The sequence below is a fragment of the Ascidiella aspersa genome, chromosome 9, assembly GCF_963924565.1.
Source record: "Ascidiella aspersa chromosome 9, kaAscAspe10.2, whole genome shotgun sequence".
Taxonomy (NCBI): Eukaryota; Metazoa; Chordata; class Ascidiacea; order Phlebobranchia; family Ascidiidae; genus Ascidiella; species Ascidiella aspersa.
Window position 1 is genome coordinate 1,697,547 of NC_139455.1, and position 20,727 is coordinate 1,718,273.

The 20,727-nt window shown below is 32.7% G+C and overlaps 1 protein-coding gene across 1 annotated transcript in view; it reads left to right on the plus strand.

The window, feature by feature from the left end:
* The window catches only part of LOC146131819 (uncharacterized), a 31,195-nt gene that overhangs the window by 3,765 nt on the left and 6,703 nt on the right, over positions 1-20,727 (plus strand). Inside the window, exons 5-27 of the mRNA XM_083397072.1 lie at positions 134-283; positions 816-914; positions 1,426-1,497; positions 1,728-1,814; positions 2,589-2,862; positions 3,517-3,602; positions 3,954-3,995; positions 4,316-4,373; positions 4,784-4,822; positions 5,838-5,936; positions 6,614-6,721; positions 7,125-7,263; positions 10,062-10,136; positions 10,677-10,787; positions 11,892-12,074; positions 12,380-12,606; positions 13,353-13,517; positions 14,088-14,189; positions 15,297-15,404; positions 16,091-16,239; positions 18,144-18,351; positions 19,040-19,112; positions 20,234-20,424. Of these exons, the coding sequence (XP_083253198.1) occupies positions 134-283; positions 816-914; positions 1,426-1,497; positions 1,728-1,814; positions 2,589-2,862; positions 3,517-3,602; positions 3,954-3,995; positions 4,316-4,373; positions 4,784-4,822; positions 5,838-5,936; positions 6,614-6,721; positions 7,125-7,263; positions 10,062-10,136; positions 10,677-10,787; positions 11,892-12,074; positions 12,380-12,606; positions 13,353-13,517; positions 14,088-14,189; positions 15,297-15,404; positions 16,091-16,239; positions 18,144-18,351; positions 19,040-19,112; positions 20,234-20,424 (2,845 nt within the window). The remainder of the gene's footprint in view (positions 1-133; positions 284-815; positions 915-1,425; positions 1,498-1,727; positions 1,815-2,588; positions 2,863-3,516; positions 3,603-3,953; positions 3,996-4,315; positions 4,374-4,783; positions 4,823-5,837; positions 5,937-6,613; positions 6,722-7,124; positions 7,264-10,061; positions 10,137-10,676; positions 10,788-11,891; positions 12,075-12,379; positions 12,607-13,352; positions 13,518-14,087; positions 14,190-15,296; positions 15,405-16,090; positions 16,240-18,143; positions 18,352-19,039; positions 19,113-20,233; positions 20,425-20,727) is intronic.

A 20,727-nucleotide genomic window follows, 5' to 3' on the forward strand; every position in this document is an offset into this window, starting at 1 on the left:
TAACAAAATATCAGTTAAAATTTACAGATACCGATGTATTTGTAGGAGCGTTATGTTGGTCTATCTTTAATCCTTACATCCAACTAGATCTGTTACAGAGCACATACATAATTTTTCCGGATCAACTTTCCAGGTGCCCACCAGGAGGAGACAGAGTCGCTCACCGAGTTCGAGGAAATCGAGCGACTTATTCAAGCAAACACGGTTGCCGATAGCGACGACGACCTGTCGGACATCCCTGAAGATTTGGAACAAATGGTTCTTTCTGGAAGGAAAAGCAGAGGTAAGGAACAAAATCTCGATTTTTTTCAAAATTAAGTTTAATGTATTTTTAAGAAGAATAGTTTTATTTTCTTAGGAGATTTTATTATTATACCTATGGAGATTTTTATGCTATTCATTTCTATTTAACTACAATTTTTCCTATTTTAAAACTATATTCCTTATCATCTAGTTAGTTTGTAGTATTTCTTTAAATATAATGCTGTCCAGTGTCCATTTACTAATTAAAAAAACAAACCAAAACAGTTGTATATTTTGACCTAGCCTGAACTTTCTTTTTAGATATTGTCTTAATAGAATGGCTGCTAAGGCAGTGAAAATTCTACTCACGCCCTTTTTAGCAAAAAACAAACAAACAGCAAATTACTTTTATTTCTGGCCCTACAGTGAGATATAAGTATAAAAATTTACAAAAACTCAATCGTAATTTGACTGCAAAGTCAATCATACTTTATTGTTGGATGAGTTTTCTCCAATACGATTTCACTGTAAGTACAAAGTTTTTTTTACATAAATTTTGCCTGATTTTACAGAAAGTTACAAAAGCGACACAAGGTCCGAGAAGGGAATCTTGAGTCTCAAAGCTTCCAATCATTCTGACACCAGTTCTACGTCTTCTTCACGAAGATCAGGTAAATGTAAAAGAAATTAAATTATTGATCGTTAAACAATTAAATAAATTCAAAACAAGAGACTAGAGATAGACAAAAAAAAGTTGAAGTAAAGACAATTCCAAAATACTCACTAACATTTTATATTAATTTTGTAAACAATTTTTGTGCATTTTGTGAACAAGTTCGACATAAAATAATTCAGGTCTAACTGGTAATTTCAACCGTTTAGCCAAGTCAAAAATATCCACCTTAATAATAACAAATGTGGAATCAACCGGGGCACATTAATGCAGTTAAAGTCATGTATACTAACCACATAACTAAAACATTTTTAATTCTGTAGCATTATTTTTATCATTTTGCAAATTCGACCTTAAAATTTTATCAGTAAAAACACTGTAATTAACTGGTGAAAAAAACAAGTGGATGATATCTCATTAGTTTTTGACCATTGAATTGTTTTTACTGAAGTGAAACATTTTCTTACTGGATTGTTTATTTAAAACACATTTATTTTTTTATATTATAGTGGGTCAATCAAAGAGGAAAGCTGCATCTGGCTCTATGCCTGGCCATCACGACACAGGTTATATGAGCGAAGGTCAGATTATTTTAAAATTGCGTTTATTAGACATTGACCGATATATTGGTTGACTAATAATAGCAGCCAATATTCGACTCCTACCAATATATCGATATCTGCAAATTTGAGCCTATATTTTCCAGATATACATTTTACTACAAATATGAAAATAATATTATAGTGTAAAATTCTGATTTTGTCATTTGCCTTATTTTGATGACAACCTGATTAAACTTCTAATTTTGTAGGTGCTCTCACAAATTCTCCAGGTCCCTCCAATGTCAACTTATCTCAACACATCGGAGGAAATAGTTTTCCACAGCCCTCTGCACAAGGTAATCATAAAAACCAGTTGCTGCAGTGATTTATAAGAAATTTAATTTAGGTCTAAAATAGTTTTTTGGTCATTTCCAATTGTTAGTTTGCAAGTAGACAAGATTTATAGCGTACACCTGAAAAGTTAACTTATTAAAATGCAATTGACAAAAGTAGTTACAAATTACACTAATATTTAGATTTTACAAAAGGTTTAGAATTTATTAATATTGTGCAATAAATAAATTTTTAAATCTAAATTTGATTTATTCTGTCATTGCCTTGAAAACATAACCAGGGTTGCGGTTTTGGAGTTGGACTTGGGACTCATTGTAATAGGTTTATTTTATTGGAGTTGAACTTGTGACTCGTGTAAGGTTACCATAGTCCGACAAGCGCATGCGCAGTAACAAATTTTGAAACTGATAAGGCCGCAAACTTCAAGTTGTAAAGGCAGCATAGCATATAGTGGATATTTTCGAACCATGCATTGTGAGTGGATGAATTATATGACACCCCTATAAGTGGATTGCTAAAAATCAACCTTATTTTAATTACATAAATGGGTGAAATACACGCTGTAGAAGCCGGACACAGGGCTCAATTGGATCAGCAAATTTGCAGAGTTGTGACTCTGAAGTCAGACTTAACTTGATTTTTTGGCCTCAATCAAAATCCGGTTGTTTTAACCGAATCCACAGTCCCGTTTTTACACATTAAACTAGCACAAACCTTTTGTTGCCACATAACTGTGAGTTTCTTAATTTTTTGTTTATCAGCTTTTTACTTTTCAGGTAATTCCACAACTGAATTGTCCCCGGCTCAAAACCAACAGAATGAGTCATTTTTATCAACGAGCGGAAAATCACACAGCGAGCTCAACCAAGTTTACTCTCCCGATGCACGCACCTCCGATCTGGGTCAAAGGTCATCGTCATCTTCATCTTCGTCAACTGATTCTGATCAAGAGACGCCAAAACTGGATGAGACCAACAACACTGACCTTGATGTGACCTTGGACAGGTTCATGGTGCCAACAACTCGCATTGAAACTAATCAACCTGATAGGTGAGTTCTAAATAGCAACTTACAACCAAAAATGAAGCTTTAAAACATAAAATTCAACTTTTTCTCTTTCTTAATCGTAGTATAATAAAGTCTGACCTTAGAAGTTAAAAAAAAAATAATAATATTAAATTAGACCTGAATTAAAGAACAAAAAAGAGATGCCCTAACACAAAAGGATTTAGTTTTCAAAAAAATGCATTCTTACTAAAATTTGTTATGTGGTATGTGAAATATTTACTTTTTCATTTTTTTGTCTGCTGCATTCAAGTAAGGCTCAGTAATTTCATGTGGAACAAAGTATTTTAAAACTGTTTTTTCACTTGCAATTGATTTCTTGAATTACATTGTACAACTAAAAAAGTTTTAAAGCATAGAATTCAAAATTGAGGAAATAGTTTCATCTTATATCTTATTTTTTAGCATTTCGATCCGAATAACAAAAAAATCACCTTTGTTAATTTGTTATGTAAGAGATCTTTATGCATACAAGGGTTCAGTTATTTTAGTGAAAATGCATTTTGCATAATTTTGGTATGTGTGATATGTGAAAATATTTACTGTTTTACTATATTTTGCCTATACTGAGGCTTCGTAATTTCACGTGGTATTCAACAATACCGTTTTTTTCATTTGTAATTGTTTTAAATTTTTTAGTCTGGTTGCAACTTTTGGAACAACGCAGGACTTTGAGGTTCTTTTGCAACAACAGCTTGAGGATATGGGAACTGAAGAAATACTCGGTGAGATTTGCACGGTTTATTATTATTTTATTGGTTACTCTTTTGCACCGTAAACTTTTTGCGACGATGTATAAGCAATTAAGCATATCTAAGTTGGGTGAAACAAAAGCTTTTTGCACAACCTTAAAATATGCTGCCTATTTTGTTAACAAGTCTATTTTTATGGTTATTATGTTGGTTCTTCTTTCCGCTTTTAAATGTATTATGTTTTCTCTTATTAGATAAAATGTATTAAAATTAACTTTATGAAAATTTCCTCCACAATTGGAACACATTTGATCTGATTCTGATTTATAGTATTTTTTTTAAGTTGCAGACCCTAATAAATTGTGTATATTTTATATTTTTTAGACGGATCTGGCAGATTAACTGGTACAAATGCCGCAATAAAAGGTAAAAAGAAACTAAATAGAAATAAAACAAAGTTTCAACTAAAAAATTCATATAAAAACAAATTGTTACCAATAAAAATATATTAAAGCCCTTTTGGAATTCTATAGTTGTATACTTTTTATTAAATGTGTAAAGATTTAGCTGTTTTTACAAATGAACCCATATCAATTTTATGAATAATAAATAAGGTGTTTGTTGTAATTATAAGTTTTACCTTTTTATTTTTCAGAAGTGAAGTTTTTACAAATGAAACTATATCAATTTCATTAATAATAAATAGGTTGTTTGTTGCACTTGTAAGTTTTACCTTTATTTTTCAGAAGAGAACAGAGCTGAACAAAGGCCATTAACTTCCACAAGGAGAAAGAAGTTACCAGAGTAAGTGAAGTAGCCTGGGGCCATCATTTCATTTCCAAGGTTTAAGTTGTCTTAATCATAATTGCTTGTAGTGCTAATTGAGCTTGTGAACTGTCATGCAAGTAGATGCAATTCATTGGCTGTGTACAAACCACAGTAAGACCAGTTTGCTGTTTAGTTATTTGTATATAGCAGAGTAAAAAGGCCGTGCTGCAATTTTATTTTAACTTTGAGTCAAAAAAATAGTTTTTTTGCAATTTGAAGTCATACATTGACTCTTGACTGCTATATTTATTGTATATATGTATATATAATTTATTTAGCAGTTTTTCATGTTTATATTTCACATTGGTCGCTTGAATAGATAACTCTGACACCTGAAGCTGATGTGTTGTCGTTTTAATTATTAAAACTTAAATATTTCAATGCAGTGAGCCACGAGAAAGGGGAAAGTCCCCAGCTAGATCAAGGTAAGTTTTTAGTTTTATTGTATATAACATTTAATAATTTTAAAATTGTTCTTCCAGCAAATATTTTAAATCTACAGGCGTTTTTTTATGAAAAAGTTGCAGCCTTGTTGTCATTTTGTCCTAGTATTGAGTTTATCTTGTTTTTTCTGTCTCATCTAGTAAACCAGGTCCCTGTTTGAAATTGCCCCCATATACACATTCTTATGAGTTCTATTAATAATGTATACTGTTTTTCTCAGCCTATGGGTCACAACTAGAGATGGACCGATATATTGTTTACCGATAATATCGGCCGATATTTGCCTTTCATAGATATATCGGTATCGGTGAATGTAGGCCAATACTTTGGCCGATATTTTAGTATGAAAATATGATATAATTTTTCCTGTTCAACAAATGATTTACCCAGTTTGTGATCGAAGAAATTTGGATTTTAACATCACGCCAAGTTAATATGCAAAATAATAGTTAAATAATTAATAAAGGTAAATATAATAAAACGTTGTTTGGATTTTATTTTCAATTAATTCAAGTTTTGAACATTTAGCAGATATATAAAAAAAATCGGTATCAGGTATCGGTTGACAAAATTGTAAAAGATCAGGTATCGGTATCGGTCCAAAAAAAGTGATACCGGTCTATCTCTAGTCACAACTAAAATTCAGTCGCCGTTTGTTTATGTTAAGTCACCGATTGCACTAGTTTATATGGTTAGATATATTAAGATTAATTCTGGGAATTTTTCCAAATTTGAGAATAATTTGGACGCAATGCAAAGACATGGCCCATAATAATTAAATTCGCAATAAATTTTTCAAATTTCTTATTTTTTTGTTTGCATACAAAAGTTCAGTGAAGATAATTGAGGCACTCTTATACTTACACTTTAATTTTGGGGTTGCTGTGAAATAAGAAAAAACACTGATGTATGTTGTCAAACAGTATGCCGTTTAAATAATACTATAAAAGTCTTATATTAAGTTGAAAGCTAATATTTACTATAATTTAGTCGCAGATCGTCACCAAGAGAATCATCGAACAAAGGCAGCATGCAAGTCCGACCTCAAGCCAAGAACAAACTACAGCTGTCCTCAAGCAACAAATCGTCACCAAGGTTATTTTAACTATAGCCTGCTGATAACTGTAGGGGTGAATATAGGGCACAGATCACTAAACTATGGTCTGGGTTTAATTTGACCTGAATAGTTAATTTCTACTGGCATATTTTTTTTTTAAAGAAAGGTACAGTTTTTGGCGGACTCAAATCCAAACTGAATTTTGATTAAATTTTAAACTGAGCGGCAATTTGTTAAAGCTCACTGCAGTTTTGTTGAAATTCCTTTTTTTAAAGATAATCAAGTAAATAAAGTTTGACACAAAATTTTTATCCGGGTGATCATCAGTTCTTCCAGTTATCCGGCCTTTTTTGGTAAAAGTTTGGTGACCCTAAACTAGCACAGTGGTGCTTGACCTTTAGAAAAGTAATTCAACCTTATAAACCTTATGTTTCGTTGAGTGCAGGTAAATGCAATATGTTCTGTTTTTTATCAGTTAATAACATACCACTATTATGTGACTTTCTAGGTTCTTAGTCATCTAGGTGAAACTTAAATAACGCTCGGTTTCTTTGCTATAGCACTGACAGCAAAAAAAGGACAGATAAATGTAATATTAAAAAAAACTAATGTTTCTCAAAAATAGACCCCACATGAGCAATTTATTTGTTAGAAGAAATCAAAAATTCCACCTATATTTTAATTGTTTTTTACCATCCTTGATTGATTCCTGCAGAGAAAACTTAACGTCGTCAAACCCCGGTTATTCAAGTCGTTCAACCCGCCCTGTTCGTTCTCCAGCTGCAAGTAGAGCACGTAGAAAGAGCAACGCGGCAAATGGAAGGTTTGCACAAAAGCTAATTATGAAAATTAACCATTATAGAGTTATACTTTGTAGCTAAAATCTTTTTAAAATACGCACATATCAGCCAACTGATGTTTTTAATGTTGATTTTTAGTATATTACATTTGAAAAAAAGATTGTTTATTTCAAATAAAGCAATCAAAATTTTTTTTTTAAATATATACTTTTTATTATTCATTAACGAAATGTGTTCAAAGGCTCTACAAATCTGTGTTAAGTAAAGATACGCAAAAACGTTCATTGCCAGTTTTTTTCCTATTTAATAACTGCCGAAAGTCCTACACCCTAAGAATAAAATGTTACAATTGTAGTTTGTTTTGAATAAAAAAATATAGAAAATTTATATAAACTATTTTCAATTTTTCGTCGCTATTGTTTTTAGGAAGAGCACCCTTCATCGTGAGAGCAGTACGGATGACATGAGTGTAAGGTCCGACATCTCACGGACCGAACTGAGATCGAAACTTAAGGAGGAAGCTTTGAGCAGAAAGAGAGAAGAAGATCTTGTGCGAGAACTCCAGGTGAAATGAGGGTGTTTTTTTATTGCTTGTACTTAAATAAATGGGTCCAATTAATATTTTCTTAATCTTATTTGTTGACTTTGTTTGTCTTATTTCAAAGGTTTTAAGTTTAGGTTTCACTATTTAAAGAATTGCTTTATCATTTTTTTGAATAGTCGCTTAAAAAACACGGTAAATAATCATGTACTTGAATGTATTTCTTTTTGTTTGGCAACCTTTTTTTTTAGTTCAGAGGTTCTCAAATTTTTGTCTGACTTATACTCAAGGGAAAGTTTCATATTTATAATTTATGAGGTAAAATAGTTTTTTATTAACCCTTGTATGACCTTTATTTTTATTTGTTTTCATGTTTGTTTAGCATAAAAATATAAATATCTAGGATTACGCATATATTTTAGTTTTTCGATTTTTAAAGGTCACATTTGATGATATTTAAAATAACATACTATCTCTTGGAGAAAATGAAGGCTATTAAAGCTGGAAATATTGTTCTGTTTTACAAAAAAATGTTGTTTTTATTGGTGTTCTTTATTTAGATTTGTCAGATTTATTTTGTCAACAGTTATAAAAAAAATGGTATTTTATGGAAGTAAACTAACTATTCAGCAAGTAATTGTGTTCAAAGAACAACAAGAGTATGCTAAAAAGCCATTAGGTACCTTTAAATTGTTTTTGTCCCAAACTGAAAAAGAATTTCCAAGTTGTGTCGACATGTTGTATATAAACATTGTAGTCACTAAACCTCCATTGTTCACCATAACAACATAGCAGGATTGCCCTTGTGTGGAAAAAGCCATTGTGGCAAAGCTGTTCTATTGTGTCCCAAGTTATAGATGTCAGAATTTAGTTGAAATTCTTGCTGTTTTATTGATAATTTTGCCAAGTTTCATGCATTTTACTTAAATTCTATTTTTAAAGCATATTGGCTGGAGGTTGTATTTAGACGTAGAATTAATATCAAACCTCATACAGAAGTAGGTAGCATATTTTGGGAACATTTCAAATAAATCTAAGATACTGGCTTGAAGTTGTAGTTAGATGTAAAATAAATATGTCAATGCAAAGAGAAATGCAGATATGAACTAAGGATATTTCAGATCTTAAAAATATGCTATCACGTTCTGTGTGAAAGGTTATATTGTTTGAATAAAAATATCAAAGCCATAATATTCAATAACAACGACATATCGGAATTTACAGACGTTTCAGCAATAACTCATGCCATCATCAGTGTAAAAATCAAGTGAAGATAAAGCGATAAAACGTAAAAAGAAAGGACAAAAATAACAAAAAATAGCAACGAAAAAAGGCGAGGTATGGGTCAGTGCATACAGCTAGGTATTAAAAAGATATAAATATTATATTGTTTGGTTCAGAGTTGTTCGTATGTAAGATAAAAATCTGTAGGTTTTAAATGGCTTTTTGTTTTTATAGCTCTTTGTCGCAAAATCACTAAGGATTTTCACAGTTTTGTAAGACAGTCATATAATAAACCTTAACTTGTTGATTTTGCCAGCCAGCCTAAATCAACTTTAGAGCTAATGTGTATTTAATGGATTAGCAATCTTGTGAAGGGATTAAAAAAACATAGCGATTTAATCTCTATGACAATGGCTTGAGGCCTAAGGTGAAAAATATTTTGGCATTGTGTGGTTACTGGATGTTTCCCTTGTTGTTAGCTTTCTACTTCTGTGAAGACATTAACAGCTATGGCTTGTCAAACTGACACGCGCTTAAAGAGAATATGTAGGTACAAATGTTAATTTGGAGCATAATGGTTGGAAGTTGTAGTACGATGTAGTAAGAATACCAAAGCCCATACAGAAGTAGGAAGCATTAGGATTTTAGAAATACAATGTTGTAAATGAATAAAGAGATATTACGCAGGATGCTTGTAAACCTACCATTTCTCTCCTGCTATTGCAACGATAAAAAAAAATGCTTTCTACTTCTGTGTGGGCTTTGATATTCTTACTACGTCAGTATAGTTATTTTTTAACTAAAATTTTTAAGTTATATTGCTGATAAGAAGCATTATTGAGCAAAACTAATATCGGACACCTTTTGAGTAAATAAAATATGAGGCATTTCACAGAATGTGAATTAAGTTTATTGAAGCTTTGATTACAAGTTTACCATTTAAGGTACGTTTTAATCATTTTTAGCTCATCCAAAATTTTTAGAGCTTGTTGAACTTAGTTTGTTTTGGCTGAATTTTATGCTGATTGATCGGAGTTCCATTTATTTAAAAGAACAGTGATCAATGTTTCATTTAATTTTTTGTTATTTTTTGTGAATATGGTGTATAAATTTAAAACAGAGTTTCTTTATAAAAAAAAACGGTTGAAGTTTTAATTTAGTTGTTCTGCTTATATTGCTGATAAGAGTTATATTTCTGATAAGAAGCTTTATTGAGCAAAACTAATATTGGACAACTTTTGAGTAAATAAAATATGAGGCATTTCACAGAATGTGAATTAAGTTGATTGAAGCTTTGATTACAAGTTTACCATTTCAAGGTGCATTTTAATAATTTTTACCACATAACATTTTTTTAAAGCTTGTATTATATAACTTTGTTTGTTTTGGCTGAATTTTATGCTGATTGAGTTCCACTTATAATAAAGAACAAAGTTCGGTTTTTAATTTTTTTTTTTTGTTAATTTTTTGTGAATATTGTTGTTGAATTTAAAACAGAGTTTCACGAGATGAAAAAAATTAAATTTGATTAAATTTTTAATTTAGTTTTTTTTTTTTATAATTGTATTTGTCAAGAATTGTTGCTTTGAATTTAACAGAGCAATTATGATTCGCTCCTGATGAAATACGCTCAAGCAGAGAATACAATAGATCACCTTCGACTCGGTGCAAAGGTATAATTTGCTTTTTTATCAAACTTTTATTTAATAAGCTTAGGGTAGAGTTTGTGAGTTTAAAATCCTACATAAAAAAATATATTCTAGCTGTCATTTTTCCATTCGTTTTTTTACACTGCTGAAAAATGTTCGGTTAATAATGTAAAAACGACCCTAAAATAATGATTCTGCTTTAAAATGGCATTAAAAATACAATTATAGTCGTAAATAATAAAATAATGTTAATTTTCTTAAATTTTTGCTTGATTTTTTTTGTTAATTTACAAGTTTTAATATTTTACTGAACAATTAAAGTTAGTAAAGTATAAAAAAGACTTTAAGTTCTGTTAATATAACTGGTGCTCTTAATGTTAATCTATCCTTAATTATAATAATTTAATACCAATACTATTGTAGTTGCATTTAGTGAAACAAAATTAATAAACTATATAGAAAACTCTGGACATTGAAGATAGTCAATGTTCTTAATCTTATTACATAGTTATTTATTATAATACTGCGCTTATGGCGGAATTTAATTGAGACTGTACCTTTTAGATCAACATTTTTGCTGCTGTACCTCGAGCGAATCCCGAAGACCCAACACTGTCATTTGAGGAGGCGGAATTGCGAAAACAAGAAGAACAAGAAAATCAACAATTTCCCCAGGTTTTTAGTATTAAGATTTTTTTATTATTATTTAAATTAATTTATTTTATTGATATAATTTTTTACCCTAAAAACTATCCACTGTTTTTCCATTTTTATTGGATTATACTGTGTCCCTTTAAAATGCTTCAATGCGAAAGCCTTTCTGTCTTTATCGATGCAGTTTTTGCTGCGAAATAGACTAAAATATTTCTGGTAATTCTAAGAAATGATGTATGCTTTCTTGTTTTTCATGAATCAGTCTAAATATTTAACTTATTTACCAAGATTCCTATTTTTCCATCTAAGGTGTACAGAAGATTTCTAATATTCATAGAGAGTTGTTAGCAGTTTCAGGAGTTTTCAAACCACAATATTTCAGTACCACTATGTATCTTTAAGGAAATTATACTGTGTCCTAAGGAAATGTGCTTTAAAATGCTTATTGCGAATGCCTGTTGTGTCTTTATTCATTCAGTTTTTGTTGCCTAATTTACCAGAAATTTTCTGGTCTTTTCAAGAAAGGATTCATGCTTTTGTTCTCTGTTTTGTTTACAGTCTAAATATACAATTTATTCGACACAAAATTTCTATTTTTACATGTAAGGCCTATAGAAGATTTTAAATGCTTCTATAGTGACCCTGCATAGACCTAGCAATGATAGATCTAGATTCTAAGAGCAATAGTAGTTCTAAATTCTACTTTATAGTATAGAGCAGTGGTTCCCAAAATTTTTTGGCTTGCGGCACACTAAAAATATCTTAAATATTTCGCGGCAAACTTTTAACAGAACAACAATGGAGTAATTTTACAATCGCCCTTAACACACCACAAACTATATGTAAATGTCTCAATATGATTAATTTGTAATGGATGGTGTGTATTTAAGTAAAATGCTTGCGTGTATGCCTATTGGTAATACAAATAAATTATTTTAAAAAATTACAAAAAGTTTCGCGGAACACTTGGCCATCTCTCGAGGCACACTAGTGTGCCGCGACACACAGTTGGGGAATCACTGGTATAGAGTTATCAACTTATCAGCTGTTTGAACAGTTCTCATTAAACTACGATATTCCCTTAAAACTATATGTTTTCTGGAAACTAACACCATATTTCGCCAGGAATCTGGTCCTGCGATGTACCAGGATGGCGGGAACAACTTTCAGCATCACAGAACACCCTCTGGTGCTCACTCTAGTGGTTCGAAGCGCGACAGTATGGTCGAAAGTAGTCTCCAACTGCCCGCTGCAGCCACAACCGAGTTCCTTAAAGTTGCCCTGCAATTACAAGCCAAAGACTTGCAGGTAAATATGTAAACGCTATAATAGTTGGTTTTGTCACCAAAATTTTTTTTCGTTTATTGCTTTAGAAGCCCTTAATTTGATTTGCTATTATTGGATTATGTGAACTTAATACTTTTTTATAAAAAGTTTTACCTAACTAAAACACAATTTAACCAAACTAATAAATACCAGTTTGATTCCTCAAAAAATGACTGATTCCAAAACAAAAATTTCGTAAAAAATTGAAAAAAATAATGTCAAATTTATTGGTGTTTTACAACTGCAATCTCAGATTATTGCACATAATTTTTGTATTTCAATTTCAGGACAAGATTGAGTCTCTCAACACTCTCCTAAACGAGGGAGTATTGGATCCGATAGACAAGGGACGCGCCATGGAGAATATAGAAGCGACGCTAAGAAACCTCGAGAAAGATTACCTGAACGCAATCGACGAGCATGCAGCTGAACAACGAAAACTATCCATGGCCACTGGTGGCGGTATAGAGCAGGAATTTGACCCTTCGAGGTCAATGGAAAGAGACATTGGAAGGTGAATTTGTTGAATTGCTAAAGTTTTGGCTAAAATCACAACTTTTTGGTGAAAAAAAAAAGCTTCATAAGACAGTTTAGTTGATAAAATAATAGAGTGGAAAATTACTTCAGTATTGTATATGTTTTTATATCTTTTAATTAAAAAATATATTTGAAATATGCAATAGTATTATTAAAAAAGTTGAGTACAAATGCTATGTCAGTACACAATGTATATCAACATAACATAATCGTTTTTAACTTAAATTTAATATTAAAACTTTGTGAATTGTCAGTCACATCGATAATTGCCCAGAAATTTCAGCAAAGAAAAACAATTAAAAATGATCATGCTCTTTATGAATGAAGATAAAAAATACCGCAGGTCTTTAACAGAAATGCAATAATTTAGAAAAACAAGACGAAAATCACTGAATTGAACATAAATATACTGGACACAAAAAGTTGTAAAAGTTGAGCAAAAATCAGATTCTTGAAGATTCCCAAACATGTCGCAACACCCTTTAGCTTTAGAAATGGCACCCCAGGGTTCCGCGGCACTCAGGTTGAGAACTACTGCCTTATTACTAAATAGACACAAATAAAAATATTACTATATTGCCAATATATTATTGAAAAAAGTTCATGAGAGTTTTTTCAAATCATTGATTTGCAGAGAGATAGCACCTATGCAAATAAGCCGAAAATACAATCAAATTCGACATAAAAATTTATTTAAAAAATTAAAAACTTGTTAATTTTCAGCCTGGGCGACATGGTCCAGCAACTGCAGCGTCGCATCAACGAGGAATCTCTCCACCAAGTGTCGCCCCCTCCACCCGCATCTTCTCGAAGAAATTTTGTCGACGAAGAAGTTCCAAGCTCACCAGAGGGCGACGTTGACAGCAAGTTCAACCAGTTGCTTCTAAGGTTTGTTGAATTGTAGATTTTGAACATGGGTTTTTAAGTTTTATAGGCAAAAATAAATATTTTTTTTAATATTTATCCAAGGCAGCACTAAAAAAATCTTTAAAAACTTAAATTTTATGTAAAAACACATAATTTAAACACTTATTTTTTCTCCATAAACAACAAACCAAAAAAAGTTTGTTCATATTATGTTGCCAATTTTTTTTTTAATTTTAGGGAAAAATTGTTTTTTGTATTTGTTAATTGATTTTTTTTGTTTATGAATCAGATTTAAATACAGATTTTATAACTTTATGTTTGAAAAATTTTATTCAATTAAACTTTCCGGTTTAAAATAACTTTTCAAATATTTGTCGTCATTTATTTCGACTTGAATATAAAAAAAGCAAGTTTTTTTTTTTGGAATTTTCTTTGCGAAAAAAATTTAAACGCTATTTGTTAATCCTTGTAAAATCTGCATTTAACTAACAGTTATCAAGTCTTCAGTTTTTGAATTAAAAACGAAAGCGTTCACGCATTTCTTAAAATTCTTCACGAATTTCTAAATAAGAATCTTGTGAAACCGTTCAGATACAACAATTCCCTCCCTGCCGATGACGGCCACACAACCGCTCCGAGCCAATATCTGTCATCTGAGGAAGATGACGTCAGCCCTCAACCTTTGTCGAGCAGGTAAAATTACACTAAGTTGGTTAAGGCGTGTCGTTGATAGCCAGTAACCAAAAAATTAAAATGAATGTGCTTTTGCTACAAGCAGGGCTGCGGAGTCGGTTGAAAACAACCCAAGTCCGACTCCGGCCAAAAAAATATACCCGAGTCCCGAGTCCGACTCCGGCCAAAAGTAAGATTTTGTCGAGTCCCGAGTCCAGCTCTGACTCTACAGTATTTATTTCACCAATTATGCAACTAAATTAAGGTCGATTTTCTGCAATCCACTCATATTGGTGTCATAATTGATCCACTCGCATTACATGGTTTAAAAATATTTCACTATTTGCTATTAAACTTTTACTACTTACATTTTGCCGCCTTAACAGTTTTAAAATTAGATACTGCGCATGCGCACGTCGGACTCGGGACTCGGGTAGTTTCACGCGAACTTACTCGAGTCCCGAGTTCGACTCCAGCAAAACAAACCGACTCCGTTGAGTCCGAGTCCGACTCCGCAGCCCTGGCTACCAGGCATATACCACCTATTCGGGCAATCTTCTTATTGCCCTGAAGAAGGAAGTAGGTGGTCGAAACGTTGGCACTTTAATAAAATTTTGACGGAAGAACAATTTTACAACTCGGGGAAACTTCTTCAGGGGCAATATAATTGCAACTAAAGGCGAAAAACATATTGCAATAATATTGCCTGAAGAAAATTGCCCGAATAGGTGGTCGGAGCGTTGGCACTTTGATCAAATTATGCCGGAAGAACAATTTTACAATTGAAAAAATTAAAAGGTTCGATATGCCTAAAGCTTAAAGTACTTCTTAGTCATATTATATGATATAAACTAAACATCTAATAAAAACTCTTGAGTTGACTGTTGTTAAAATAACATTACTCTTAAGTAATTGTCAAAAAAGAATTATTCTCAAGTTTGCTTATATTTATTTTTTTTATCAATATTATGGAAATTTTGCAAACGAAGCAAGCCTACAGCAATGCAGATCATATCAAACTCTTAAAATGCCAAGATGTGTTTTTTGGCATCAAGATAGTAGCTCCAGATAACGTTAAAATCCCTGGTTAAAAAATATGCTTTAGTTTGTTTTTTATAATTATCCCAGGTACCTGCAGCCAACTGGTAACGACACCTCTACAACGTCACAGACCCAATATTCACCAACACCAGTTTCATCTCCACAAACCAACGCGAGGCAACGATTCAATTCAAGGTGCTTCTTGCTATTCTACTTACTTTTTTGATACTTTTATTAAAATAAAATAAGTGAAGCTAAAGCGATGAAAGCGTTCCTGGTTTATTTTTCCTTTGACTTAAAAAATTAACCGAAATTTTGTGGTAATTCGAACCCTTGCTGCATAATTAATTATGTCACCCTTAAGGTGGGAATGCCGCCAATTCCCTAAATATGATCTCAGGAAAGTGAATTTTATCAGAGCTCTTGTTTTACGTTTAGGTAACGAGCAAGTATTAGGGTTATCAAAAATTAAAATAGTAAGTTTTGGCGTAAAAAGCGCAAAAAAATTGCTATTACTCAATAATGCACATACAACTTATGACTCAAAAACAACAAAAAACTTTTTCTCATTTTTTAGGGCCTAATGGCTGGAGGTTTTAATTAGACGTATAAGTAAAGATATCCTTACAACGTTTTAGGGTTATCATGCCTAAACAAACGCGAAAACGTTGCCACACATCAATAGCAAATGCATTTTAGGAAAAATGCACACAAAACATGTAACCCCAACCTTAAAAAATAAACACTTTTATCATTTTTTATTCCAGCTTTAGCAGCGAAAGATCCAATATTAAAGGTCATCCTTTAGAAAAATTCGCATTAAACTTTTAACCCCTTCAAAACGTAACAAATAACCACTTTTTCTCATATTTTTACTCCAGCTTCAGCAGTATGGGTGACAGCATCATGTCCACGTCACCAACATCCCCCACTAGGAGGCAGCAGACGCGCTTACCACGACCAGTTGGAAAAGGTGGAAGGGAACGCAGGGCGCCCTCCAGCGAGGATAGGAAGAGCAAACACAACACCGGTAGGTGGCACTATTTTTTTATTTTTGTGTTGAAGGCTTTGTGCTGTAACTTGGTCTCATTTTACATTGTACCAATCAACCTTTTTGAACTGAAATTTTATCACAGACCGAAAAAGGTCGAATGTTCAGTGTTATTACGATTTTGATGCAATGAGACATTTGAGTTTGTTTTAAAGAAAATGTACAAATGACAGACCGACACCTGATAAAGAAGAGAACCGCGGACCGGGAAACACACTTCTTGCGTACCGCTGGTTGCCGGTCTGCAAATCTTTCCATTTTACTAAAAGGATTATCAAGTTGCTCTCAACTATTTAAGCCTCTTAATAAAATAAATAGATAGCAACTATTTGTAGCGGATCGTTCTAATACTTGTTACTTCATAGTGCGTAGATGATTAAATAATATATACCAGTGAAGTATAAATACAAACTTGCAAAAAATTAAAATACTATAAACCAGTTTATTCATCCCATTTAATAAAGTAACGGTCAAAAAACTTACAAAATACAAGAATATGCTTCACACCGGCACCGAGAAAATATGACAGACTTGATTTGAGGAGAATCTTAAGTTGAAATTTAAACGTTTTTGTTCTTATATTTGCTCAAATCGCATCAGCGTTGTATCCGCTTCTACGCTTTGTCCCTAGGTTAATGTTTAACTTACATCCGCCGCTAAAGTTTGAATTATGCACCAGCGTCCCTTGTGTAACGACCTAGTGCTGCCAGCACACAAGCCAGTGTGTTTTAAAGCTGTTCATCAAACTACTCAGGGTTACTTGATATAATTGTCAGTTGGCTTGATATCATTTAATTTGGAAAATTGTTAGACGAGGTTAAAACTTGTATCATATGCCATCAGGTTAACTTTTTTGCCTTATTTGAAAGGTACAGTATAGCACTTTTTACAAGACTAACTACAATTAGGAAAACCGCCATTAAGTGCTAGTTGTCAGGTCAGGTTGACTTTACAACATTTAATTTAGAAATTGTTGGAAAAGGTTTCAAAGCATTATATAGAAAGGTATATTATGTGTTTTATTTGAAAGTTATAAGTGTACTTTTCTCTACTTTTAAAGGGATCGGACCGTTTGGATATCAATATAATGTTGAATAATAATCGTACCTATATTCAAATTAAAATCGTTATGGCTTTAAGTATGTATATCAAACTTAATGGTTATTAAAGTCTATCACCGAGTGATCGGCGAATAAATGACGATAGTGCCTGCTATTTATACTAACTTGTGGTTGAAAGCTGTTCAAGTACTCATGATTACCTGATATAGTTACCAGGTTGGCTAGATATAATTTAGTTTAAAAAATTGAAGGTCAAAGGTTGATTAGATATAAATATGGTGTTATTTAAGCATATCAATATTGAAATTTTCTGCAAATATTAAAGAATAATGCTCAGAAGTATATAGCATTTGTTAACGTTACCAATAAAACCGGATTCATTTTACATAGCGTTAATTTTATTCGAAAACATCGAAAAATGCTACCTTCTTCTGTATGGGCTTTTGTATTCATTCTACGTCAAATATTCTGTTTTAAACATTTCGGGTCATGCGGTCGAACCTCACCACAGGTTAGTTTTACGAACAGCATGCAGCAGGTAATGGTGCTATGGTTGTTTCTCGACTCGCTCCTTTCTGTTGGTAGAGCGACAATCCCTGTATTCCAGAGGTCGTGAGTTCGAACCCCACCATGTTGGATTTGTATAACCTGGCATTGTTGCACTTCACTACTGATTAGGGCTTAGGCCAACTGATTTAGGCAGTATCATCATTTGTTTTCAAACATTTCTCTATTATCATCTTTTGTTTTCAAAGATTTCGGTAATATCATCATTTTTTCTTTAATGTTCTGTTACATGAACTAAGACGTCTGTCTTTTCAGACAAAGGAACTGACAGCGGATTCGTTGGTTCTGAGAGCAGCCGCCAATCAGCGTCGGCCACGCCCCTCCAGCCGGCCAAGGTCAAACTGGTGTCACGCCCCCCTGCAGAGGTCATATCTCAACCGACCCCGAAACCACGTGGTCATCCCGAGAAGCGAGACCGGACTGTGTCGGGAGATACAACCTCGACCATGACAACAAACGACAGGTAAATGTTATACTTACAGCATATTGAAGTTCAATATGGTACTGTAATAGCATTTATACAGGCTCAAAATATTAACAAAGATAAAAAAAAATTAAAAAAAATAAAAGTATAAAATAATTGAGGTGGCCTCGAACTATTACAGTTGCAATATATCGGAGATCAGTTTTGTAGGATTATTAAAGCCCACATGGAAGTAGGTAAGATTTTGAACTTTTCGAATATACCTATATTCCTTTTCAACATTTTTCAGGAGCTTAATATTTGCAGCAATTGCATTTAAACAGCAGGCTCAAAATATTACCGAAGATAAAAGACATAAAAAATATATAATAATTGTAGTGACCTCAAACTGTTACAGTTACAGCATTTGAACTCGCCCAAAATGTATCAACTGTGAAAAAAAAACAGAATTGGACAATTTTTTTTGCGGGCAATAATGTTTAAGGTATTAGTGAAATGAAAAACTACAGTACCTTGCTTAAATTGAGTTTTGTAAAATAACTAAAAACGATGGCATTCAAATAGAGGTTAAAATGTTACTGGGTTTAAATCGGGAATAAATTGTAAAAGATTTTAAAACGCCACAATCAGTTAAAACAACCAAATTAAAAAGTTAAAATTTGCCGTGAAGGAAAAGTTTGTGTATTGTTAGATTTCGATGAATCTTACACTTGCTTTTTATGTTTAGGTTTCCCAAGCACCGACCCCAGGCAAGTTACATCGATAAAGTTGGAATATTCAAGCCACCGCCTCCAATGCACGTAAGTTGCTGGTTAAATGCAATATATATATAATTATATATGCACACAGTTTTAGAAGAAGTATTTTTCAATACGACAGACTATTTTTTTTTAAGCAAACTTAGCTACGCAAAAAGCTTTTTATTGACCTGTAAAAAATATAAAAAAAAACATTTGAGTCTAGGTTAATTGTCAAATTTCGTGTGGGCCTGAGTTTAAAGATATGTCCTTATTACCCTTATTGTTTTTTAACATTTTAAAGGCTATTTGCTCGAAAAAACTAAGTTCGTAAAGCGATATTATACCAAAGTAAACTAAAAATAATTTCTTTTGAGCATTCACATAGATTCTGTTTTCAAAACCCTTCTTTTCACCAAAGTAAAAATGAACTCTAGTAAAAACTTCTCATCCTTTTCCCGATTTCATCCAGGACTACTCCTAGAACGTCCCGTGCACTAATTTATTAAGTTAAACTTCTTGAAAAAACACTTTCATTTTTTAAAGCATTAAAAATGATAACCCACTTCAGCGAACCTCCAGATATAGTAAAAACTCCCCAATCATTTTCTCAAAAGACAAGAGTTCATCTTGCTCTCAAATTTCCAGGATGACTCCCTGAATGAACTGAGTATTAACTTCTCAACTAATCTCAATCTTGAAACTTTCACTGAAGCGATAACCCACTTCAGCCAACCTCCAGATCTAGTAAAAACCCCCCAATTCTTGTCGTAAAGACAATCATCTTGCTCACAATTTTCCAGGATGACTCCCTGGTTGACCTTAGTACTAATTATTAAACTAATCTCAATCTCATTTCTTAAAACTTTTACTGAAGTGTTAACCCATTTTAGCCAACTTTAAGCTCTAATAAAAATACCTATCCCCTCCTAAACATCTTCTCCTGCTCTCTATGGTTTTTACTCCTTTTTTTTCTTTTTTTTTACTTTTTTTGTGGTCCAATTTGTTTTTGAATGCTGTAGTTTAGCTACTGTACCTGGACACCTGGCGTTTCTATTTTAGCTGATAAATATTTCCAACATTTATTTTAATCTCCTGCTTCCAATTTCCTCCAGGAAAATGTTTTTATTCAGCTGTAATATCAAATCCCCGTCCGACATTTTCCTCTTGCTCCCAATTTCCAGGATGACTCCCTGGATGACCTTAGTACGACCTCCACGGTCCGGGATGCGCTGCGTCCTCGTCACCCCTCCCTCTCCTGCTCCACATCCACCGTCCCCTCCCAAGCAACCGCCGTCATGCGATTGGGGAAAGCCCCTGCTTACCCACATGGGTCAAAAAGCGGGACGAGCGTCAAGTCGAGAGACAGCAAAAGGTATTTGGGGACTTTTTTGTATAAAAATGGTTTAAAATTATGTAGCATTGTGTTGGTGTTCTAATAAAACAAAACGCATTGTTGACGTCATAGTTCAAAAGTTGAAAGTAAACAAAAGATTTCGTGAATTTATTTTTCGCGTCACTTTCGCCCGGGTTTTGTAATTTTATTCCGATACCGATATGTTGGCGGAAAGATCCGATACTCAATTTTTCGCGTCCAAATCTGGAAAATTTACCTTCGAATAGTTAAAATTATTCAATTTTGCTTGTTTAAGCATAGTAATGACGTCATTTTTGTGTC